Genomic DNA, 26,192 nt, shown 5'->3' on the forward strand with positions numbered 1-26,192 from the left:
AAAGAGTATATTTACAGGGTGGGGCAAAAGTAGGTTTACCGTTGTTCATATGGAAAATACAATAGTAATAATAATACAAGAATAAACTCTGTGTTTCACGTACTTACAACTGTAAGCCTACTTTTGCCCCACCCTTTTATCGTTCTTTCAACAAAGGAAACAATTATAGGAGAATATCTCAATGGATTACTCTGTTCTGTTGAATCTACTGTAAAATAAACAAAGGAAATTCAGATTACAGCAGTTATCCTTCCTAAAGCAATCATGGAACACTAAGGAATTGCTAAAAAGGTGAGTGGACAATGTAATTTAAAACACTATGATTATTCTGCATTTAAGCTTTTAAAAAAATAGGAAAATTCTTCAATAATCCTGTTTTTAGGTAATAAAGGCACTAAGACATTGTTTCTCAAAAAGAGTTTAGATAGTACTCTTGGATGGCCTATTTTGGTGTTTTATATTATTAAACTGTGGTTTTAGAATACAAGGGCCAAAAGACAACACACTATAGAATGAAGGCTGGTACTTGAAATAAATAAAAATGATCAGAAGATTGAGCCATTCTAAGATCCACTGCAGTTCAGGATGTCAAACTAAAGAATCTCTACCACTATCATATTTACTAGGTGTACCGGTTAATAACGGTGGATTTTGTAATCAAAGAAAACATGATAATTTCCAGAGAAACATCAAAAGGGCTTTATTCAAAGTAATGTCCATCGCTAGCTACACATTTCCCCCATCTTTCAGTAATTTGTGGATACCATCCCAATAGAACTTTTCTTGTTTTGAGGCCAACCATTCAGAGACCCAATTTTCAACTCCTCCGTATGTTATGAAGTGCTGCTCAGAAAGTGCATGTGCCATCGATCCGAACAAGTGGTAATCTGAAGGAGCAGGGTCTGGTGAATACAGCGGGTGGGTTAATACTTCCCAGGCAAGATCTTTTAACGTGTCTTTCACTGGTTTTAAAGTTTGTGATGGTGCGTTATCATGAAGCAAAATTACTTCGCCGTATCTTCTGGCACATTCTGGTCGTTTCACGATCAAAGCGTGGTTCAAATTGATTATTTGTTGTTGGTAGTGATCAGTATTAATGGTTTCACCTGGTTCTAGAAGTTCATAATACACCACACATTCCTGATCCCACCAAATGCAGAGCATTGTCTTCTTTCCACAGCGATTTGGCCTTGCAGTCGATGTTGATGGTTGACCTGGATCAACCCATGATTTTGTGCATTTGGGATTCTCAAAATAGAATCCACTTTTCATCGCCAGTCACAATTCGGTGCAAAAAATACTTTCTTTCGTGCGGTTGAAGCAACATTTTACTGACTTTTCAGTTTTCCATTTGTCTTTCATTCAGTTGATGTGGCACCCATTTTCCTTCCTTTCAAATCTTTCTCATTGCTTGTAAACGATCAGAAATTGTTTGCTGAGCAACATTTAATCTTTCTGCAGTTGTTTTTTAGTTTGACACGCATCTTCACCCAATAATGCTTGTAATTGTTGGTCTTCAAACTTTTTCGGTTGACCTGGACGTTCTTTGTCTTTCACATCGAAATCATCACTTTTAAAGCATTTAAACCAGCGTACACAAGTATCTTGAGATGGAGCATGTTCACCATAAGCTTCCCTAAGTATATGATAACTTTTTCTTCAAAAGAAAGTAATGAATTAAAACTTCCCACAAATGCTCTTTTTATGGCACGAAATTCGACATTTTTAAGCATAAAAACATCTATGTTTACACCTTCAGCAAATTTGACATATGAAGTTTTGAAGCTTGCTGTCAATACAACAAAATAGCATACATATCAAATTGCATATATATCAACATATGTGTAACTCCATCTATTGAAAAAATTTCACATTAGTAATGGTACACCTGGTATTTGCAAGTTAATGTTCTGCATACAGATCCCATCTTTGCATCTATCAACATTCACCAACTGTGCTTAGTAAGAAAAGTAGCAAATACAAAATGAGAATTTTTTCTTTATATAGTATTTTTTCAAGTTTCTCAGCATATTACTTTGGGGTTCGAATCAGTGGTTAAAAAAACGTATGTGCAGAAGGTGGCGCTTCAGGCAATGGGACAGCACAGCCACTCTCTTTAAAGGGGAGCCAGGAGTTGCTAACCTGGTGACGGCTATGAGCCACAACTCTAATGATCAGGTGCAGTTCTTAGAAAAAATCAATAAAGCTCGGGCCAGTGTTGCTCAGTGGTTAGAGTGTTGGCCTGTACACCTGTACACCGAATGGTCTCGGGTTCAATTCCCAATCAAGGGCACATACCTTGGTTGCAGGTTCCATCCCCTTCCCTCGTCAGGTGCATGCAGGAGGCAACTAATCTCTCTCTCTCCCTCTCTCTCTCTCCCTCTCTCTCTCTCTCCCTCTCCCTTTCTCTCTCTCTCTTTCCTCCCATCCCCCTCTTCCTCCCCTTCCCTCCCTCCCTTCTACTCTCTCTAAAAATCAATGGGAAAAATATCCTCAGGTGAGGAGTAACAAAAAAATTCAAAGAACAAAATAAAGAGGGATTAAGAAAATGCCTGTCGCAGGTTATGGATTTGCTATTGTGATTATGGCAGCCTTTGATATGAATGACCCTGAAGCAGTGGTGCCCCAGGTGACGTCGGATTTTACATTAACTGCAGTGTCCACTTGCTAAGAACCAATGTAGATGAAAGTGAAGTCCCACCTGTGAAGGAGCAACTTGCACAAGCTATGTTTGACCACATTCCTATAGGGGTGGGGTCCAAAGGTGGCATCCCAATGAATGCCAAAGACTTGGAAGAGGCCTTGGAGATGAGTATGGACTGGTCACTAAGAGAAGACTATGCCTGGGCTGAAGACAAGGAGCACTGTGAGGAGCACTGTGAGAATGCTACAAGCTGACCTCAATAAAGTCTCTGCAGGAGCTAAAAATACAGGGCTTCCTCAGTTGGTGACCCGAGGAACAGGTAACCACTATGCAGAAATCCAGGTTGTGGATGAGATTTTCAATGAGTATGCTGCTACGAAGAGGGGCATTGACCATAATGGATGGGTGTGTGAGATGACCCACAGTGGAAGCAGAGGCTTGGGTCACCCAGTAGCCCCAGATGCCCTGGTTGCTATGGAAAAAGCCAGGAAGAGGAACAAGATTATAGTCAATGATCATCTGTTGGCTTGCAATCAAATAGTTTCTCCAGAAGGTCAGGACTACCTGAAGGGAATGGCAGTGGTAGGGAACTAGGCTCTTCTATGACCTTCACCTGTCAGGCTTTTGCTAAGGTCTTCGGTACAACCCCTGATGACTTGGACCTACATGTGATCTATGATGTCTCTCACAATATCACCAAAATCAAACAGCATGCGGTGGACAGAAAACAATGGACCCTGTTAGTTCACATAAAGGGACCCACCTGAGCTTTCCTTCCTCACCATCCCCTCACTGCTGTTGATCATCAATTCACTGGACAACCAGTGCTCGGTGGCACCATGGGAACCCGCAGTTATGTTCTTATTGGCACTGAACAGGGCATGACTGAGACCTTTGGAACAACCTGTCATGGAGCAGGCTGTGCACTGTCCCCAGCAAAATCTTGACGTGATTTAGATTCCCAGGATGTCTTAGACAAACTGGCAGATATGGGAATTGCAGTTCGTGTTGCCTCACCCAAACTGGTTATGGAAGAGGCTCCTAAGTCCTATAAGAATGTGACAGATGCAGTGAACACCTGCCAAGATGCTGGAATCAGCAAGGAGGCCATTAAATGGAGACCAACTGCCGTTATCAAACGGTAGACTCCAATGACCCTTAATGAAGTGGAAGTGGACTAAAATACTCTTCAGATACCAAGACTCAAAACCTGCCCTAGCCAGTTTGGCTCACTGGATAGAGCATCGACCTGCAGACTGTAGGGTCCCGGGTTCGATTCCAGCCCCAGTCAGGGGCATATGCAGGAGGGAACCAATCAATTGTTCCTCTCACATCAATGTTTCTCTCTGTCTCTCCTCCTCCCTTCCACTCTCTAATCAATGAAAAGCCCTAACCAGTTTGGCTCAGTGGATAGAGCGTCAGCCTGCGAACTGAAAGGTCCCAGGTTCAATTCCAGTCAAGGGCATGTACTTGATTGTGGGCTCATCCTCAGTAGGGGGTGTGCAGGAGGCAGCTGATCAATGTTTCTCTATCATTGATGTTTCCAACTCTCTATCCCTCTCCCTTCCTCTCTGTAAAAAAAAAAACCCAATAAAATATATTTTAAAAAATAAAAATAAAAATCATTGAAAAAATATCCTCAGGTGAGGATTAACAACAACAAAAAGACTCAGAAGCCTGACAGGTTCCCAAGTGTGCAGCTATAACTGCCAATTGCAAATGGCTGACGGAGGCTGCTGCTTCAGGAGCCAGAAAGGTAAAGTTACCTTCTGGGAGGAATCACATGGTCCCCACTGGGAAAGGAATGCATATGCTTCCTCCCTGGTTGTCCCACAGATTTTTAGGGAAATCAGGGGGTGGGGATAGTTCAAGAAACTGCCTTAGTTGGTCACACAAGTCTTTAATCATCAGAATAAACTTCTTTACACCAAACTCTCTTTATACCCTGAGAGGTGTCATGAAGAACATTTTATTAAATGAGGTTTCAGGTTTCCTTTTTGCCCCCCTTTTGTCACATTGTCCATTCACCCACCATCTACCCCAGTGTTCGGCAAACTGTGGCTCGCGAGCCACATGAGGCTCTTTGGCCCCTTGAGTGTGGCTCTTCCACAAAATACCACGTGCGGGCGCGCACGTACAGTGCGATTGAAACTTCGTGGCCCATGCGCAGAAGTCAGTTTTCGGCTCTCAAAAGAAATTTCAATCGTACTGTTGATATTTTTCTCTGTTGACTAATGATTTTGCCAACCACTGATCTACCCTCTTCCCCTCCACTGAACAAAATCCTAAATACCACTCTTACTTGGAGAGTATCCGTGGGTCATGTCAGGATGTTAGGTGATTGAATAATGGGACACACTGAGGAGAGAATATGTGTGGCAGTGTAGGAATAGGGACCCAAAAGAAAAAATAACTTTTATTCTAAATATAAGGCAGAGTTTTGACTTAATGTGCAAAATGGCATCAGCTGGTATCTGTCATTAATTAATCCTGGTCTGGGAAACTTTTCTTGAATAAAAACTTGCACAATAGCAGCAATATCTTTACATGGGTGCTAGAATCATTATAAAGCAGGAAGCTGCTGCATCTGTGATGTTGATGACTGCTTGTGTTGACAAGTTGACTAATCTTGTGCCACTAATTAGATTTCATGTTATGTACTGTGACACCTTGAAGATAAAGTTATAGGTTACTAAGGCCTCAGTTGAGCCCAAATAGCCAGTAAAATGGGAAAATCTAATAAAGCTGTAATATGTTGCTAAAAAACAAAAAATGAAAAAAATCTTTTGTACAAAAAGGAAATATTGACTACAAATTGTTTTTACTGTGAAATGAACACAACTGATGTTTAATAATACTTCAAATGGAAAAAAATCAAATTGACATAGCTCTACACCACTTGTGTAAAGAATTTATATCTAGTTTTTTGTTTGTACATATGTAACATTATACTAAAAATAAGTAAACTCTGGCAGACCTGGAGAAATCCTTCCATTTAAAAGGAGTACATTACAAAATTGAAAACCACTGTCCTTAAGAAATAAAATTTTCAAAATACATTATGGCACAACATATAAAAAAAAACACCCATAGGAGTTATAGAAAGATATAGAAAACTTAAGAACAACTTGTAAGTATAAAAGGAAAACAGTATAAAACCTGAGAAACTATCACAATAAATTAAGTCTCTCAAAGAAAATGAAACAACCCCCCAAAAAAGAAACCCATTTTCATGGAAGTATAGAAATATCTTACTGTTTATAGTTATAAAACTTCAAAGTTTACATAGTGTCAAAAATAAACATATACTCACCCACATTTTACCAGTAGCTATTAGAAAAACAATCTAATGAATGCCCCTACAGTCTTAAATATTTTAAAAAATAAATTATTGCTGAAATATCAGATTAATAAATTATTAAACTGCTAGAAGCTATATTAAAAGCAATAAAAACAGAATGCTTAATGTATACTTTAATCATTATGAAACTCAGCTTCCCTTTGGGCAAATACTGCTGAAGTCATAATTCTTTCCTCATTTACTTTTGAAGACATTTCAGAAACATGATAATTCTAAAACAAAATAAAAGAGAAGCTTGAAAGGAAGGAAATTGGATGGGGAATCAAGAAACAAAGTTCCAATTCCTGGTTCTCCAAATTACTCTGTGTGGCTCCAGGCAAGTAATTTACAACTCTTAATATTTCTACTCATTTCTTAGTGATGGAACAGAAACCAAGAATGTCTCTAAATAAGAGTTCCTCAGGAAGAAAGCACCTTGCATATAAATAATGCTGTTACCTGAGTACATTAAAAATCAAAAAATGTCTTTGAGGGAGGAGACACAGGGGCCATCTCTAAGAACTGAATGTAAGAGGCAAGAATAGCAAAAAGAACATACCTTCAGGTTTTGGGGTCGTGTGAATTTGTTGAGAAGTGCAGTCTGAATGAGCTCCCACCTGCTCCCTGCAGTTCGCTCACCATTCTTTGAGGAAAAGAAAAAACAAATAAGACAACTACTCTGAGTTTTTTTGCATCATAGAAGCAAGAGTCAAGCAAGAATGTATTAAACTACCAAAGACTAAAGGAATATCAGCTTTGTTTTTACCTCATCTTCCACAGGGTACAAGTTTTGTTCTGAACAAGGCATCTTTACATGTTTATTGTCCCACAAATCTTTAAAATGTGTTGGAAAAGGTTTAGGAACTTCTCCTGCCCTCAAAAGATCTACCTGCAAGAGAGATTAACAACAAAACTGTAAGTGTATAAAAACTAGGTGTATCATCTACAAAAGAAGTCAAATAAAGCAGCCAAAGCAAATGCTATAAAATACAGACTAGCTCCTAGGGAAGAAACCTTCTTAAGCTGCTTAGCAGTTTCCACTCCTTACCTCCATTTAATCAGTTGCTGGGCACCATGCTCTGGACATCTATCTCCATCCTATCTAGGCCTCTAATCCTCATTATTCATTGCCTGAATTTCTGACAACAGCCTTCTATCACTTTCCCTCACTCCAACTGTTCCCAGAACATTCATCCCTCTTTCACATTTCATGCTCATTTGAGGATGACATTATCTTTCTCAAGTATTCCCAGGCCTCTTTTTTTTTTTAATTGAATACAGTTTTATTGATTTCAGAGAGGAAGAGAGGGAGAGAGAGGTAGAAGCATCAATAATGAGAGAGAATCACTGATTGGCTGCCTCCTGCACACCTCCTACTGTGGATCCAGCCTGCAACCCAGGCGTGTGCTCTGAGCGAGAATCAAAGTGTGACCTCCTGGTTCATAGACAGATGATCAACTGCTGAGCCACATCAGCCAGGCTCCAGGCTTCTAATCTTATGATGACTCCTCTCTGCCTATACTCTGATCCAAATGATATTCCCAGTTTTTAACATCTTGTCTTATCCAAATACTATCTGGTTAAACATTTATTCTGACCTTTAACACTCAACCCACTTTTCATTTCCTTTAAGAAGTCTTCAAAACTTTTAAATGGGATTTCGTTTACTCCCTCTTGTTTTATTAGGTCATTATCATAGTAGAGCACACTGGTTTTTCCTTCCCCCACTAGACTCTAATCTTCTTGAGAACAATAATCATATTAACTTTGTATTCTGAGTATTTACTGAAGAATAAAGCATGTATTTTTATACGTATAATGTACACACATATCCTCCTATATAATAAAGGGCTAATATGCAAATTGTTCCCTCGACCAGGAGTTCGACTGGGAGTTCGACCAGGGGGCGGGGCCGGCCCACCAACCGCCCGTGGACCCTTCCCCAGGCCAGCCCGCCCTATCACCCCGATTGGGGCCGGCCGGCCAGACCCCACCCATGCATGAATTCAAGCACCGGGCCTCTAGTATGTAAATATACACATTTATGTTTGTATACACATATGCTATTTATAATAAGCATTCAGTAAATGTTTGAGGAAGGAGATTTTTTTTTTAATATATTTTATTGATATTTTACAGAGAGGAGGGGAGAAGGATAGAGTGAGAAACATTGATTAGAGAGAACATCAATCAGCTGCCTCCTGCACACCTCCTACTGGGGATGTGCCCACAACCAAGGTACATGCCCTTGACTGGAATCGAACCTGGGACTTTTCAGTCCGCAGGCAACGCTCTATTCACTGAGCCAAACCGGTTAGGGCAAGGAAGGAGATATTTTAAAAACACAAAAGTTTTGCCCTGGCCAGTGTTGTTAAGTGGTTAGAGCGTCAGCCCTAGCACCAAAGGATGGCAGGTTCGATTCCCAGTCAAGGGCACAAAATAGACTTCAAAACAAAGACCATAACAAGAGACCAAAAAGGCCACTACATAATGCTAAAGAGAATGATTCAACAAGAAAATATAACCCTTGTAAACATATATGCACCCAATACTTGAGCACCCAAATATATAAAAAAAACTCTTGATGGACTTTAAGGGAGAGATCAACAGTAATACAGTCTTATTGGGGGACTTTAAAATCTCACTGGCTAGATCTTTCAGACAAAAAAATGAACAAGGAAACAGAGGCCTTAAATGACACACTAGATCAGCTGGATCTAACTGATATTAACAGAACATTTCACCCCAAAGCTACAGAATATACATTCTTCTCAAGTACATATGGAACATTCTCAAAGATAGACCACATGTTTGGACACAAAACAAATTTATACAAATTCAAGAAGATTGATATAATACCAAGCATCTTTTTGGATCACAATGGCATGAAGTTAGAAATCAACTACAATAAAATACCTCAAAAACACTAAAATACATGGAAGCTAAACAGCATGTTATTAAACAATGAGATCAAAAAATTCAAAACTTCCTGGAAATAAAAGAAAAAAACACACAACCACCCAAAACCTATGGGACACATGAAAGCAGTCCTGAGAGAGAAGTTCATAGCATTACAGGCCTTCCTCAAGAAACAAGAAAAAGCACTAATAAGCTATCTAACCCTACAACTAAGTGAATTAGAAAGAGGACAGCAAGAAAAGCCCAGAGGAAGTAGAAGGAAGGAAATAATACAGATTAGAGCAGAAATAAATGACTTAGAGACTTAAAAAAAAGTACAAATAAAATCAACAACAATGGATCTAAGAGCTGGTTCTTTGAAAAGATAAACAAGATTGATGAACCCTTAGCCAGGCTCATCAAGAAACATAATGAAATCAGAAATGAAAGAGATGATATAACCACAGAAATACAAAGGATTGTAAGCAAATACTATGAACAACTATATGCCAACAAATGGGATAAACTAGGCAAAATGGACAAATACCTAAACCATACCATCGTCCAAAACTCAATCAGGAAGAATCAGAAAACCTGAATAGGCCAATAACAATTGATGAAATTGAAACAGTTATTTAAAAACTCCCAGCAAGCCCGGCTGGCATGGCTCAGTGATCGAGCATAGACCTATGAACCAGGAGGTCACAGTTCGATTCCTAGTCAGGGCATATGCCCAGGTTGTGGGTTTGATCCCCAGTGGGGGACGTGCAGAAAGCAGCCAATCAATGATTCTCTCTCATCATTGATGTTTCTAACTCTCTTTCCCTCTCCCTTCCTCTCTGAAATCAATAAAAATATATTTTAAAAAACAAAACAAAACACAAAACTCCGAGCAAACAAAAGTCCTGGGACCAGATGGATTTACAGGAGAATATTACCAAACATTCAAAGAACTAACACCTATCCTCTTCAAATTATTCTGAAAAACACTTCCAAGCTCTTTTTACAAAGCCAGCATTATCCTAATTCCAAAACCAGATAAAGACACTAAACGTAAAGAAAATTACAGGCCAATTTCCCTGATGAAAACAGATGCTAAAATCCTCAACAAAATATTAGCAAATTAGATCCAGCAATATATTAAAAGGATCATATGCCATGACTAAGTGGGATTTATTCCGGGGATGCAAGGCTGGTACAATATTTGCAAATCAGTAAATGTGATATATCACATTAACAAACTGAAAGATAAAAATTACATCATCATATCAATAGATGCAGAAAAAGCATCCAATAAAATTCAGCATCCTTTTTTGATGAATCAGCAGCCCTAGCTGGTTTGGCTCAGTGGATAGAGCACAGGCCTGCAGACTGAAGGGTCCCGGGTTCAATTCCAGTCAAGGGCACATGCCCCGGGTTGTGGACTTAATACCCAGTAGGGGGCGTGCAGGAGGCAGCCAATCAATGATTCTCTCTCATCATTGATGTTTTTATCTCTCTCTCCCTCTCCCTTCCTTTCTAAAATCAATAAAAATATATTTTTAAAAAACTCTTAGCAAAGTGGGAATACAGGGATCATACCTCAACATAATAAAGGCCATATATGACAATTCTACAGCCAACATAATATTCAATGGGCAAAAAAAAGTGTTTCCCTTAAGAACAGGAACAAGACAGGGATGTTCGCTTTCACCACTCTTAGTAAACATAGTAATATAAGTCCTAGCCACAGCAATCAGACAAGAAGAAGAGATAAAAGGAATCCATGTTGGAAAGGAGGAAGTAAAACTCTCATTATTCGCAGATGAAATGATATTGTACATAGAAAACCCTAAAGACTCCACCAGGAAACTACTAGACTTAAGAAATTCAGCAAGATAGGATACAAAATCAACATCCAGAAATCAATGGCATTTTTATACACTAATAATGAATTCTCAGAAAGAGAAACTAAACAAACAATCCCATTTACCATTGAAACAACAACAAAAATACCTAGAAATAAACTTAAAGATGGAGGTAAAAGACTGTACTTGGAAAACTATAAGACAATGAACAAAGAAACAGAGGAAGATACAACAAATGAAAATGTATTAGAAGAATTAACATCATTAAAATGTCCATACTACCCAAAGTAATTTATAGATTCAACGCAATCCCTATTAAAATACCAACAGCATACTTCACAGAACTACAACAAATATTCCAAAAATTTATATGGAACCATAAGAGACCCCAAATAGCTGCAGCAATCTTGAGAAAGAAGAACAAAGTTGGAAGGATCACAATACTGGATATCCAACTATACTGCAAAACCATTATAGTCAAAACAGCCAGTACTAGAACAAAAACAGGCATATAGACAAATGGAACAGAACAGAGACCCCACAGTAGAGTAAAGAACGTCTCTTCAACAAATGGTGTTGGAAAAACTGGACGGACACATGCAAAAAGATGAAAGTAGACCACCAACTTACACCATACACAAGAATAACCTCAAAATGGATAAAAGACTTAAATGTAAGCCATGAAACCATAAAAATCCTAAAAGAGAACATAGGCAGTAAAATCTCAGACATCTCACATAGCAGAATTTTTGCTGATACATCTCCTAGGGCAAGAGAAACAAAAGAAAAAAAGAAAAAGCTTCAGCACAGCAAAAGAAACCACCATCAAAATAAAAAGGGACCACGAAGACAAGAGGAGAAACAGTCCAGAGATGGAAGACGCTGACGACACTTTGCCACGCTAGCAGTCAGCAGCTGTGCGTCGCTGCAGGTTGCCTAGGACCAAACCAGAGAGGGTTGGACCTGCATTGCCACCATGTGCCCACCATCCAGATATCATGGCTGACATGTACACATAAGGATCTGTTTGACATTGAAACGGGAACTCAGAACTGTTGGACATTGAAATTGGGACTCAAATATTTTTTGTTATTGTATGTTTATTTCTAGTCTGCAGAGGCAAGATTTTTTTAAAGGAAAGAAATGGGGGGAAAAATAGATACAGAGGCAAAGAAGCATTGAACAGACTGTCAAACTATAGCGGGAAGGCAGGGGAGGTTGTGGGGGGGGCTGTAAGAGATCAACCGAAGGACTTGTACGCATGCATATAAGCATAACCAATGGATACAAGACGGGGGGGGGGGGGGGGGGGGGGCGGGGCCGGTGAGGGCATGTACGGGGGGGTAGGAGAGGCCGGGGGGGGGTCAATGGGGGGGAAAAAAAGGAGACATATTTACTACTATTTGTAATACAAAATATAATAAAAATAAAAAATAAATAAATAAAATAAAATAAAAAAGGAACCCAATGTATGAGAGAACATATTTGCCAATGATACATCTGATAAGTGGTTAATCTCCAAATATATAAAGTACTCATACAACTCACAAACAATCCAATTAAAAAACAGGCAAAGACACTTCTCCAAAGAGGACAAATGGCTGAGAGCATATGAAAAAATACTCAAAGTCACTAATCATCAGAGAAATGAAAATTAAAACTACACACCTGTCAGAATGGCTACCATCAATAGATCCACAAACAGTAAGTGCTGGAAGGATGTGAAGAAAAGGGAACAAGTTTACTGCTGGTGGCAATTGGTGCAACCACCATGGAAAACAGTATGGCGTTTCCTCAAGAAATTAAAAATGGAACTCCATTGGACTCAATGATCCCACTTCTGGAAATATATCCTAAAAACCCTGAAACACCAATAAGGAAGAATATATGCACACTATGTTTATAGCAGCATTATTTACAATAGCTAAGATTTGGAATCAGCCTAAGTGCCCATCAGTAGATGAATGCATAAAAAAGCTGTGGGACATTTACACCATGGAATACTATGCAGCTGTAAAAAAAGGGGGGGGGCTCTCTCATCCTTTGGGACAGCATGGATGGACTTAGAGACTATTATGCTAAGTGAAATAAGCCAATCTGAGAAAGACAAACATCACATGTTCTCACTTATTTGTGGAATCCAATGAACAAAATGACTGACTGACCAACAAAATAAGAGCTGAGCAGGGAGGCATGGAACAGACTCACATACCTCAATGTGGGGGTGGGGGAACGAGGAGAGATAAACCAAAGAACTTACATACTTACATACATAGCCCATGAACATGGACAATAGGGTGGTGGAGACAGGAGTTAGGGGGGCAGGGGCTGGGCAGAGGGAGATGAACGGGGAGAAAATGGAAAACATCTATAATACTGTCAACAATAAAAAATGATAAAAACTAAAAAAATAAAAATGTGCATTAATACTCATGTTCAAATTAAAAAAAAAAACACACAAAAAACTTCAGTCAAATTTCAAAAGAACCCCTGAACCACATCAATGCAGCACAATTTGATAATTACTGTCTCCTTACTTTTCATCTCCTATGAATTTTACCTGTTTCCAATGCAGCCTCACTTCTATTGTTTTTTTTTACATACAGCTGTTTGATTAATCTTGTTACAGCCCAACTACTGCGGCACAGGGATTTATTGATTTCCATAATCTACTGAGACAAGTACAGTTCCTGGCACCTGAAGCCCTCTATGTTATAAACCCAGTACACTTTTCAAGGCTTTTCCTCCATCATTTCCCAGCCAAATTCTAAGCTCTAGTAAACCAATTGTTTTCCATTCCTAAAACAAATCTTTTTCAACTACACAGCCTTTTATTATAAAGGTTATGTATTTACTGGTATTTGAGATTTTCTTGCCTTACTAACTCCACCTCAGAAATGCCTGCTCATGCCCTGACCGGGTTGGCTCGGTGGAGAGAGCGTCGGCCTGTGGACTAAAGGGTCCCAGGTTCGATTCCGGTCAAGGGCATGTACCTTGGTTGCGGGCACATCCCCAGTAGGAGGTGTGCAGGAGGCAGCTGATCGATGTTTCTAACTCTCTATCCCTCTCTATTCCTCTCTGTAAAAAATCAATAAAATATTGCTCATCTTTTTGAGCTCAGCTCAAACCCCACCACCCTGCTAACCATTGCTTCTACCTCTAACTATGCTAATGATTTATGTACTTTATTTAATCACATCTAGACTAAGTTGTACCATAAAAAGGATTTTTAAAAAGTAGTTCCTATAAAATCTAGTAACAGAAACTGACTAATAACTGAGATGACTATTTAAAACTGCCCAATGAGTGATAGAAATCTTCCAAAATGGGATTATGGTGATGACTAAGTAAATTCACTAAATATAACTGAATTGATGACTTAAAAATGGGTCAATTTTATATACTTCAATAAAGATGTATTTTTCAAAAAAAGAACTCACAGGCCTGGCCAGCATGGCTCAGTGGTTGAATGTCAACTTATGAACCAAGAGGTCATGTAGGGTTCGATTCCCGTTCAGGACACATGCCCAGGTTTTAGGCTTGATCCCCAGTGTGGGGTATGCAGGAGGCAGCTGATCAGTGAATCTCTACCATCACAGATGTTTCTATCTCTCGCTCCCTTTCCCTTCCTCTCTGAAATCAATAAAAATATATTTTAAAACAAAACACTCACAGAAAGTATAAAAGAGGTTACCAAGGACTTGCAAGGAACGGGAAGTTATTATTTAGTAGGTACCAAGCTAAGTGTGGGATGATGAAAAATTTCTGAAAATGGATAGTGGTAATAGTTGTATAACACTGTGAATGTACTAAATGCCAATGAAACATACATTTTAAAACGGTAAATTTTATATTATGCATATTTAACCATAATTTTTAAAATGAGGTTGGTTTTATTTTTTTATTTTCTAAAAATATATATCTTTATTGATTTCAGAGAGGAAGGGAGAGGGAAAGAGAGATAGAAACATCAATGATGAGAGAGAATCATTGATCAGCTGCCTCCTGCACGCCCCCAACTGGGGATCGAGCCCACAACCCAGGCATGTGCCCTTGCCCGGAATCAAACCTGGGACCCTTCAGTCCGCAGGCCAATGCTCTATCCACTGAGCCAAACCAGCTAGGGCATGAGGTTGGTTTTAGACATGTTGAGTTTGAGATACCTGTGGAACAATGATGGAGATGTTAGAAGAATCTAAAACTGAGAAAAGAGAGCAAAACTGAAGAATAATTTGAAGATACTGACCATAACTTTGAATTTTAGGAAGTAACCCAGTACCTAACATGTAGTAGCTGCTCAATAAATATTGTCAACTAAATATTTGTTGTTAAAAAGAATTAATAAATTTTCTTAAAAATACAAAAAATTTCAATTTTCTCATCAGTTGACAATGATTCATCTTACTGATTTGTTAAGTATCATATTAACCCTTTGCACTCGCTTGCTTTTTTCTCGATTCCTTTATTCTAATGCTAACCATGTCGAGTCACACTCGACATCTGAGAGCAAAAGGTTAAGCTATCATTATATTTCTACATTCTGTAGACTTCTCAGTACTTTATATGCACAAAAGAGAATCACTTTCTTACGCCTTGGTCTGTTTTACACATGAATAAGTATCACAAGAAATCAAGACTTAGAGTCTTCTTTCTTTATAGGTGAGTGGTAATAACCTACCCGGATAGTCACTGTGTGATTGGCAGATGGTCGCAAGAGAGGCAGTTGGGTCCCACACTTAGGCATTCTTCTCATCTCCTCAATGGGAGTTCCAAGCCATTTCTTATCTGGAGAAAGGTGAGGTGGAACGTATTTAGGGATCCTCCTGTCTGTCCTCTGATGTTTGCTTTCACATTGTTCTTTTCTAAGGTCAAAACAAATGTATTCAGTTACAAACTACTTACTGTTTAAATTCACTTGGATACACAATACAAATCTTACCTCAAATGTTATTGTTTTAAATGTGTCAAGCTTGTCTTTCTCCTTGGTAATTAAGAAAAAAACACTTATAACACTTATAGTAAAACCCAAGAGTTCAGTTGCAATAGTTTATAAAAGAAATTTCCAAACACAAATAAATCACTTTCTGAAGAAAGGACCATGTAAGACTATGGACACTGCCAGTAATCTTCCATGAAGTGAACTTTGATAGGAAAAATAAGTCACAGAAATAATAGAGAGTGGGCTATAAGATTCCATAAGGAATATTTGCAAAAACGTAATTTTCAATATATTTTTTGGTAATTAGACAGCCTGGGATTTAAAACTCAGTGTTAAGACCCACAAATTACATAATTTCAGTGAATTCTCTAGCCCAAATTTCAGTTTTCTCATTTTTTAAGTGAGTACAATACCACCTGCATGCCTGTCAGAGCATTAGAGAAATTGCATTATACAATGGCCTAGGGAACGGCTAAATAAACAGTAGCTGCTATCAATCAAATATTTTTATGTCTTGATAATTCACATTAACTTCAGAAGGAAGTTCATTAAACTAAAAAACTGATTAACAATATTTATTTACAACTTCTTTTCTGTTTCTGGCCTTTTTAGAATTTAAAATTTGGAGTCTAGGTTCAAATTTAGCATAAACAGATAGGAAGAAACACAACTGTTTCTTTGCTTCAGTGTAAATTGTATCTTTGCTAAACCCCCCTTAAAAATTACAAAATGCATTACACTATTGGAGATACTCCTGATGGAAAAAATTACCTTTTGTCCTCTGCTTTAGGCATTCTCATGAAATGATCTGTGATTTTAGAACCCTTTTTCCCATGTTGCTTGGAATTTCTGCCTTCTACATTCAGGCTAGAAGTACTTCCAGGTAGACTGGCACTTAAATCATTCATTCCAGCACAACTCTCTCCTTCAAACTGGAAATGTAACCGAATTTCACCTCCCTTAGCGGATGACTGTTTCTTCAATTCAGAGTCAGCTTCTTTGGCTTGGAACTTTGAAGGTTTATTTGCTCTTTGGGTGGAACTGCTATCTTCTTGTTCATCAAATCCTGGACTCGTTTCTTCATCTGCTTCTGAGTCCTGACAACTATTTTTGGAATTATCTACATCCATTGGTGACTCGAGTTCACTTTCTTTCTCAAATGGAGGAGAATTTCCTAGGCTACTTTCCTGCCTACTCAATTTGTTGGCATTTTTCAGTCCAGTACTGACATCCTCTGAGCCAATGTCTGACAAGGGACTCTCTGGCACTACATCTATCTCTTCCTGTTGACAACCTGCACAGTCTTCCACAAGGTGGCAAGACTTTCTGCACTTCTGGAGGCTTCTGGCTTCTCTGGCCTGTTCATCTTCTGTAGTCTGCTTTGCATTGGCAAGCTTTACAGGTATAAAAAACTGTTGATTATCTCTACTTTCCTCACTATATGTGTCACTGTAATCATCATTTTGAGGTGACTGATCAACGTTAGCATTACTGAACTGTTCTGATACCAGAGTTACTGTTGGAGGTTCACCTTCCAAAAGTTGCTCAGTGTGTTTTCCTTCATTTTGCCACTTACAAATAGCTGCAGTCTGCTGCTGGTTCAAATACTGTGTACTTTTCTCAACTGGTGATTTATCAATACTTAGCTGAGAAACATTTTCTAATTTTTCCATGTTATGTTGATAAAAGTTATCTTTTTGTACAGAACTCATCATGGATTCTACTCTTGTATTGTTGTTTTCTTTACTATGCAAACTATAAGAAAATAGAAAGAACTAATGACAAAGTAGAACTTACATTATAATAGAAAGAACTTACGATGCAAAGAAACCACTTACCCAACCACATTCCAACATCATAGCAATAATTAAACTACTTGTGATTATCTAAGCATACAGCATTCTCTTTCATGACTCCTTGTCTTTGCACATATGCCTATAATGCCCTTTCCCCAACTATGTGCCTAGTAAATACCTCCCAGGATGAAGCGATAAGCATCACTTCCTGTGCAGTAGGATGAAGCGATAAGCGTCACTTCCTGTGCAGTCTTTCCTAAAGCTAAAGTGGATAGTTTGTTTTACATTCTTACTACCACTGTACCTTGTTTATACCTTTACTGTTGCATTTATCACACTAAGTAATATAGCAGGTCCTTGAAGAACGTTGTTTCATTCAATATCATTTTGTTATAATGTTGATAAGATGCAATAGGAACTTAACTCTTGTTTCTATCATTTAGCCTATAGCAAAACTGGTTTCATTGTATGTCATTTCACTTAAAGATGTGAAACCTATTGAAACATAAATGAAGACTTACTGTAATCATGTGTTTCTGTATCTGTTATCACCATTACAAGTATCTTAAAGATAGAATTATTTCTACTTCACCTCTGTATCTCAAGTATATAGGACAATCTAAAGTATATAAGAGACTCTAAAAACTTTTTATTTATAAACTGAAAGAATGAATAAATGTGAATTTAAAAAACTGAGAAAGCAAGGAGAGAAAATAGCACGAAGTAAGATAAAACATCCATATATCATGCCATTCATTTCTCTATATACATATGTTTCTGTACCTTTCTGATTCAGCTGTCTTGATTCCTTTAGCTTCCATCCAACTGGTAATAGTCTTTTGTTTGAAAACTGTTAAAAAACAACAACACCCAGAACATTAATGTATATGAATACATACCTTCAAAGAGAAAATACTTACAACAGCATATACACATGTAATGCACTATGCTACGTTCTGTGGGTTGAAAAGATCAATCACTCCTTTCACACTCAAGCAATGGGAAATAATACAAGAACATAAATAAAAATACATTTGTCATAGAGTAGAAATCAACCAGCCTCCAAAAGAGTTGGTATGGCCTAATGAATGAGAGTATAGGCTCTAGAATCAGACCACCTGGATTCAAATCCTGGTTCTCCCACTGGATTCCTATGTGACTTTGTGAAGGGTCCTTTCTCTGTGTCTCAGATTCCTTACTTGTAAACATGCAAATGAATAGTATCTCTCCAGGATTACAAAAAATGTGCCAAAAGTCACACTCAGAGCTGTAATTCCAGAATTCAAAACAAGGAAGTCCCAGTAATGCATGAGACATGTAGCCTAGAGGGCAAACCTGAAGGGGCAAGAAGAAACCTCATTGGTAGAAACCAGCAAGAAAACTATTGATCTAGGTCAGTGGATCCCAAACCCATCTGAATCACTGGGAGGCCACATCACACACACTGAATCGGAGTCTGTATGTGTGATGATGGAGGTATGAGGGGAGCTAGAATCTGTATTTTTTTCAAAAAGTGATTTTGATGATCAACTAGTCTGAAGAACTACTGCCAAGGACCAGAACTAATCCTTGTGAGAATAGAGAGGAAAAGTTGAGAAGTGAGTCATTACAGACTTCATAATCATAGAAATCAAAGGTGACACTAAGTTTTAAGCTTGACAGACTTAAAAGATGGGACAGCATTAAATAGAAATGGAGGGGGGGGGGGTCTGGATTTAGGGGGAAAATATAATTAGGTCAATTCTGAACATACTAAATTTGAGTTGCCAATGAGATAACTAGATAGAAAAGACCAGCAGACAGTAGCAAAAGTAGCTCAGTAAAGAGAAATGCAACATAAATAAATGCAAGCCACAACTTATATAAGCATTAGAAATAAACATGCTTTCAAAAGTTAATGTACTTCATGTAGATTAAATGTATATAATATTTTAGTATAAAAAACCAAAATCTTGAACAGTCTCAACTACTGGTCTAAACTGCAATGAATCTAGGCATATTAAATCATAGACTCATTCTCATCTACCTATGGCCCTCAAATACAACATGAGCAAAAGAGATACTGTCCCAAATATATGAAAATCAACAGCTTATTTATCACTATAATTAAGTGCCACAAATTTGTACCTTCCACAAAATACTAACAGTCTATCTAGTAAAATTGTTTAGCTTTTTCAAAATAGTTTCTTTCAAAAGAGTAATTACATATATGTTTAATATTTCATGTTAAATACCACTACTTTTGGTTTTAATTAAATACAGCAAATCAGGCTTCAGAAAAAAAATTAGTTTTTAGTGAGAAAGGAATAAGAGATGAACCTCTTGATTCTGAGACGTTTTCTATAGCTCCACCTTCTCTATTTAATTTCATTATATTAAATACAGCAAGTATAGAAAGTCCCCAAATTACAAACCAGAAATGATTTCAAAACAAAATCACTTTTTGAGTCAGTGTAGAATTTAAAACACCTTTTTCCATAAATGTAAAGATTATATGGTATCCAATGGCTAGGTTCCTATAATACACATGAACAGTACCACAATGACAAGTCTGTAGAACCGAAATATTGCCTACATTATTTCATAAAAAACTACAAAGTGTTCCAGTGCAGTTGAAGGGCAGGGCTCTTCAACCACTTGCACCATCGCTGGAGTGGGGAGAGAAACTCTAGGCAGTTATAACAGGCAGGAAAAGGGAGCTCTCTCCTGAAGCTCGGGCTCTGAGCCCGGCTTCCCTCTCTAGGTTCAGGCTTCCTATTATCATTCCTGAAACCTGAGAACAGGATGAAGGAGGAGAAGCAACAGGTGAGGGACTGATACTTCGTGCTAATAAAACATTCCTAACTCCTTCTGAGGGCCCCAGAGAAAGGTCTGCCTACTTCTTTTTCCAATACCACCACTTCTGGCTTCCAAGGGTTTCTTTTGCGACACATCACAGGACTATTTCAGTTTTACCCCTCTTATTCCTGAAGTAAGCACGAAATGATGCTTCCCAGGGAATTTCTACCTTCTAACTAGAAATAATCACAGCAAATAGGAAGGGAGGCAATAGGTGATGAAAAAGACACAAGATATGGAGTCAAACAAGACCTTACTTTGTTCAGTCACTTAGAAGTAAATCATTTCTTTGGGTTTCTATTTCTCACCTATAAAGTGTGGTTAACAATACCTACTTCCAAGGCTTAGGTAAATGAATGAGAGAAAATATTAAGTGTCCAGTCTCACAGAGCAGAAACTCAACAAACGTATTCTCTTCCAACACTTCCACCCTATCTCTTTTGTCACTGAAATTAGTAGTTATCCAACTTTATTTTGACTTCACACCATCATTTCAGTAATCAGCATGTTTCAATGAGCAAATAATTCAATTAGGTGCTACACATACAGGCAAAAGACACAAAATCTGTCAAATTCACCTACATATCAAAGGAACACCCCATCTCCACAAAAAGTCTCTTTCCTCCAGCAGCAGCAACATAAGGTATGGGAAGGAAGGATGTAGTGAGACCCAAGAGCAATGGGCAGTGGGGGAGTTTCTGAGATGAGGAAAGAGGTCTGAAGATGCTTTTGACAGCTCTATGGCTGAAAGAATCCCGGCCCCCATTCCCCAACCACTGCCCTACACTTGCACCATCTGTGGAGTGGGAGAGAAACTCTAGGTAGTTATAACAGGCAGAAAAAGGAAGCTCCCACAGCAACACAACTGGACAAATCATGCCCTATCAGAATATGAATGGCATGTTAGATTCTGACTGTAGGTAGATATACAAATCTTAATCAATATAAGAAATATGCCCAGGAAAATAAATAACACAAAATTTAAAGACACTGAAGAAATACCCACTTCCTTATCCTGCCTACTTCTCCTAGGATAACTATACATAAAAATTCTAAATAACAACTTCATAAAAAATTCCAAAATTTGAAACAACAGTTTTTGATAGATTTAGACTTTGAACATTTTGTTAACTGGCGTCCTGTGCCAGGTATACTGAAAACATTTACACACATAGAGTACAGCCCAAGTATTAAATTGGTCCATCTTCTGCAGAAAATCAGAAAATCCAACCAGTGAGGACTGCCTGCCCCCTACCACCTGCAAATAACTTTTCCTCCTTCCTCTGTAAACTAGAGGCCTGGTGCACAAAATTCAAGCACTGGGGGTGAGGAGGGGGGTCCTTCTGCCCGGCCTGTGCCCTCTCCCAGTCGGGGAGCCCTTGGGGGATGTCCGACTGACACGGAGGCGGGAGAGGCTCCCACCACCACCGCTGCGCTCGCCAGCTGTGAACCTGGCTTCTGGCTGAGCGGTGCTCCCCCTATGGAAGCGCCCTGACCACCAGGGGGCAGCTCCTGCATTGAGCATCTGGCCCCTGGTGGTCAGTGCACATCATAACAACCAGTCGGTCAATTTGCATATTTGCCTTTTATTATACAGGATAAAGTTAATGGGACCACATATTAGCTTCTCATATAAGTCAGATATAATTCCTGGAAGTCACTCTCAGTTCCCTCTCCCCTATACTCTCCTTCACCAAGTCCTCTGAAATCTATATCCAAAATCTTAAAGCCATCCTTTCCCCTCCATCTTCAAAACAGCACCAACATTAGAAGAACATCATAACAATAGGTACATCAGTTATTGTGAAGCATCCATCTTATATAAAAACTGCTGTTTGAAATTTTAACCCTGCTATTTGGCTTCTATAAATGCTTGCTAACTTAAATAATAAGGAAAATAAGACTACTCCCACTTCGGAGAGGCCATTAAACCTTCCCCGGATGACATTGTCAGTGCTGGCACCAGGCCAGGCCTTTGGTTGAGGTCTCAAGGCCCCAGCACATAGGGGCTCTTTAAGAACCTGCACAGGGGGGCGGAAACACCCCATATCTGGGAGACAAAGAAGGTAAAAACATATAAATAGGGAAAATTCCTCCATGTTGGGGCCCAGAATTTGAGAAACATTTTCCTCTGGGCCCGCGCATAATAAATGTAACTCCATCTCTCTAAGTGTTACTTGGTTCTTCTCCGGTTTTCTGTAACAATTGGACAATTGCAACTGCATTTATTTCTTGCAACTGGTTTACTGTTTATAGTCTTAACCTTCTATGTTTTATAAACTACAAATGACCAACATTTTTAATGAGATAATTCAGACAACATAAAAATGCATCATACATAGTAAGGATACGTATCCTAAATAATAAAAGCCTAATATGCTAAGTGTCCGGTCGACCATTCAACCAATCAAAGTGTAATATGCTAATGATATGCTAAGGCCACTCAACCGCTCGCTATGACACGCACTGACCACCAGGGGGCAGACACTCCAACTGGTGGGTTAGCTTGCTACTGGGGTCCAGCCGATCGGGACTGAGCGAGACGGGCCGGAAACACCCTGGAGGCCTCCTGCGGTCCCTCCCCGGCTGGCCAACCTCCCGCATCCCTCCCCGGCCCCGACTTTGCACTGGTGGGGTCTCTTGGCCTGGCCTGCGCCATCTAGCAATCCGGGCTGAGGGACCCCCCCCCCCCCTGAGTGCATGAATTTCATGCACCGGGCCTCTAGTTATTTCATGAAAAACTTGTTATAAATATGGTATATTTACCAGGTTACATGTATTTCTTACTCTGTGTGCTAGGTGAAACTGCAACTGTAGTTTACAGTTAGAAAATTCCAAAGGCCACAGCCTAAGCAACCTTTACTAGAATATTAATCAAATGATAACCTCCTTCTTAAAAGCTTTCTAGTGGCTCCCCATAACCAGAGAACAAAGTCCAAATGGGTTGAAATAGCACTTGTTTTTCCATGATAAGCTCTTGCCCCTCTTTCCCAGGTCACCTGACACCAATGTTATTCTGCGCTCCAGTCCTACCACCTTCCGCACATGCTGTTCTCTCTGCCTATATAATTTGTTCTCTCTTTGATTTATGCAGCAAATTCTGCTTATCCTTCAGTACTTAGTTTAGGTCTGCTCCCCACTGCCTCTAAATCCAGAGAGAAGTGTACACCACTCACCAGAGGACTGCCTGACCTCCTTTTTGAAATGCTATCTTCCCTACATGACACAACAAAAGCCAGGCATCCCCCCTACTTCTCTGGCTGCTTCTCTTCAGTCTACTCTAAATGGTAGTTTCCTAAAGTTTCTGTCCTAGGTCACCTTTATTTCCTCTGTATGCTTTATATGATCTAACTTCCATAGCATCAATTATCATGTTTATGCCAAAAACTTCCAAACCTTCATTTACAGCACAGATATATTTCTTATGAGTACAAACCCACACACTGCATTCTCCCCTAAATGGAACCACTTCTCCCCTTCCCTATTGCCCACAGCTAAGTATAAAACCATCTTATCTCCCACCTAGATTAACTTTTAATGAGTCTGGGGCCTCCATTTCTGCTTTCTTTCAATCCATTCATTTTCCACACACCAGGCACAGGGAACTTTATCCCAAGCCCAAAAAAGATTACACATGATCAAGCCACTCCCTTACCAAAAATCCTTTATTAGCCTCTCTTTGCCTTGTACATAAAGTGAAAAACCCTGCAAGTCCTAATATGATCTGGTCTTTGCCTAGCTCTCAGTCTCATCTCTCACTACTCACTCTCCCTTGGCAGTATGCATCAGCTGCATGCTGGGAATGCTTCCTTACTTCCTCTTCACCTAGCTAACTCCTCAGTCCTCATTCTTCAGTCCTCAGATTAAGCAACTCATCTTCTGGGAGATTGTCTTTGATCCCAGACTGGATTAGGGATTCCTACTACCTATCAAAACACCCATTACCCTTTATTATGTTGACTTCTGTAACTATCTCTCCTGACAAATTTTAGGGCCTGAAGACAGAGGCCAAATGACTCTTATTCAACCCTGCACGCCAAAGTCAAGTACAGCACCGGCTAAAACTAACAGCTCTGCACCCAAGGAGCCAGAATCTGAATTGAGGGAAGTTGTGCTGTAGTTTCTTTCAATCTAGAGGTTGAAGTTTCACATACACAATTAGACCTCCTTAACGACTAAGACAATTTCTCAAGTCAAACCCGAGTAAAGCAAACAGGTGGAGTCTCCTGTCATTTTCCGCCCTGTGACTGATCATCAGCGTTTCTCACACCACAACAGGAAAAATGTGGCCCCATTTCCCCACTAGTGGCCTTCGTGGCTCAGTAAGGGGACCTCAGAGTGGTGCACGCCAGACCAGAAGGGGTGACTGGAGTCCCTGGGTCCTCACAGAGACCAAGAGGAGGTTTGGGCCGTAGAGAAGGGCAAAGGTCTTTATTTCCCCACGTACCAAGCGAGGTGGTGCTGCCTCTGTGCGGTCCCGCCCACCCCGGGACGCAGCCTGGCGAGGAGGGTGGGACCCTGAACTGCACAGGAGCGTCCTTGGGATCGAGGACGCGCCTCTGCCCGCCGGGGAAGCTCCGGGCGTCGGAGGCGGCCGGCGAAGTTTCAGAGGCGCCCCAGCGGGGTCGCTTGATGCAGGGTTCACAGGCGGGACCCGAACTCATGCTGGGACCCGCACCGCACAGTCCCCGGCCGGCCCGGGCGGACAGCCTCGTTCACTAACCCTGCGGGACGGACTGCGCCTCCTTCTCGGCGCCTCCGGGCACCATCCCCTCTCTGCGCTGCCTGCTTCTGCAGCTGCTGCTCCGCCGGCTTCCCAAGCCAGGCCCTCCCCAGTCGCCTGCCTTCCCTCTTCCACAGGGAACCCGCCTGCCTCGGACGCGCCGCCCCGATTCTGGCTCCGTTCACTTTCCCACCACCGGAAAACTGCCGTCGGGCGCGTCCGGCTTCCGGGTCGTACAACGTCGCAAAGCGGAAGTATGAGGCTTAGCGGACACCGGCGCCCGGAAGGTCAGCGTGTGAAGGAGTCGGTAGTAACGTGCCTCCGCCCGCTGTTACTGAAGAGCGACGGCCGAACGGACGACCGCGGCCTGAGGCGGTGGTGAGGGGTGACGGCCAGTTTGCTGCGAGACCATGGAGGGCGGCGGGGGAAGCGGCAACAAGACCACAGGGGGGTTGGCCGGCTTTTTCGGAGCCGGCGGAGCTGGTTACTCGCACGCGGATTTGGCCGGAGTCCCGCGTGAGTATCGCGCGCAGCTTGCGATCGTTTCTGGCTGATTCTTGCGGCTCGGCCAGGCCTGCGGCGTGCCCTGGCCTCTGTTACTTGTTGGTGTTCACAGTCTTCAATGTCAGTGGTGTGTCTCGCTGCCGCCCTGTCAAGACTGAGCAAGTTTTGGGAGCCATGGGTCCCCGACAAGCTCTCTGGGGTTGACCTGGACTCAGAGATGTTCTGTTTTCTTCCCTTTATATCCGAGCCTTGTGCCTTATCTTTCCTCCCACACATTTATCTCCTTGTGTGGTGGGCTGTGTATTTGGCCCTACGTTAAGAGGAGAGCCCAACTGGGTACGTAAATGGATTCCAAATAGGATCCCGTAGAAAACATTTGAGCGCAAAGCCGCATATTCTAAACCACAGAGTAGCCGTCAGGTCAGAACTCGCAATAATACGGGTAGGCGACAAAGAAATAGGAGTCGAGACAACTGGAGGAGCTGGGAAGCGAGCGGCACCTTACAGGTCACTTACATGAAGAGAGAATTTCAGGAAAGGCAGTATACAAGGCAGAATACCATGCCTTTGCGCTCTCCTCGTTCCTATGAATATGTGATCTTTCGGACGTTGTGGGATGACTAGAACTTGGACTTAAAGGTAGTAGGAACTTGGTAGAGGATA

General features: G+C 40.4%; 2 protein-coding genes across 4 annotated transcripts in view; one reads left to right on the forward strand and one right to left on the reverse strand.

Moving 5' to 3' along the window:
• PARG (poly(ADP-ribose) glycohydrolase) overlaps window positions 1-25,085 on the reverse strand; it is a 184,289-nt gene extending 159,204 nt beyond the window's left edge. Inside the window, exons 1-6 of one of the 2 annotated variants that reach the window (XM_054729273.1) lie at window positions 24,750-25,085; window positions 18,248-18,314; window positions 16,440-17,423; window positions 15,404-15,591; window positions 6,751-6,869; window positions 6,544-6,627 (exon numbers count right to left, since the gene is read on the reverse strand). In XM_054729273.1, coding sequence (XP_054585248.1) covers window positions 6,544-6,627; window positions 6,751-6,869; window positions 15,404-15,591; window positions 16,440-17,423; window positions 18,248-18,314; window positions 24,750-24,966 — 1,659 coding nt within the window. In that variant the 5' untranslated portion in view covers window positions 24,967-25,085. Of the gene's footprint in view, window positions 1-6,543; window positions 6,628-6,750; window positions 6,874-15,403; window positions 15,592-16,439; window positions 17,424-18,247; window positions 18,315-24,749 lie in introns of both variants that reach the window. The other variant, XM_054729274.1, reaches the window with a different exon arrangement.
• Window positions 25,086-25,145: 60 nt separating this feature from the next.
• LOC103292834 (mitochondrial import inner membrane translocase subunit Tim23) overlaps window positions 25,146-26,192 on the forward strand; it is a 36,046-nt gene continuing 34,999 nt past the window's right edge. For both annotated transcript variants that reach the window (XM_054729275.1, XM_054729276.1), the window contains exon 1: window positions 25,146-25,541. In XM_054729275.1, coding sequence (XP_054585250.1) covers window positions 25,436-25,541 — 106 coding nt within the window. In that variant the 5' untranslated portion in view covers window positions 25,146-25,435. The remainder of the gene's footprint in view (window positions 25,542-26,192) is intronic.

This window comes from Eptesicus fuscus, chromosome 17 (assembly GCF_027574615.1).
Source record: "Eptesicus fuscus isolate TK198812 chromosome 17, DD_ASM_mEF_20220401, whole genome shotgun sequence".
Lineage (NCBI taxonomy): Eukaryota > Metazoa > Chordata > Mammalia > Chiroptera > Vespertilionidae > Eptesicus > Eptesicus fuscus.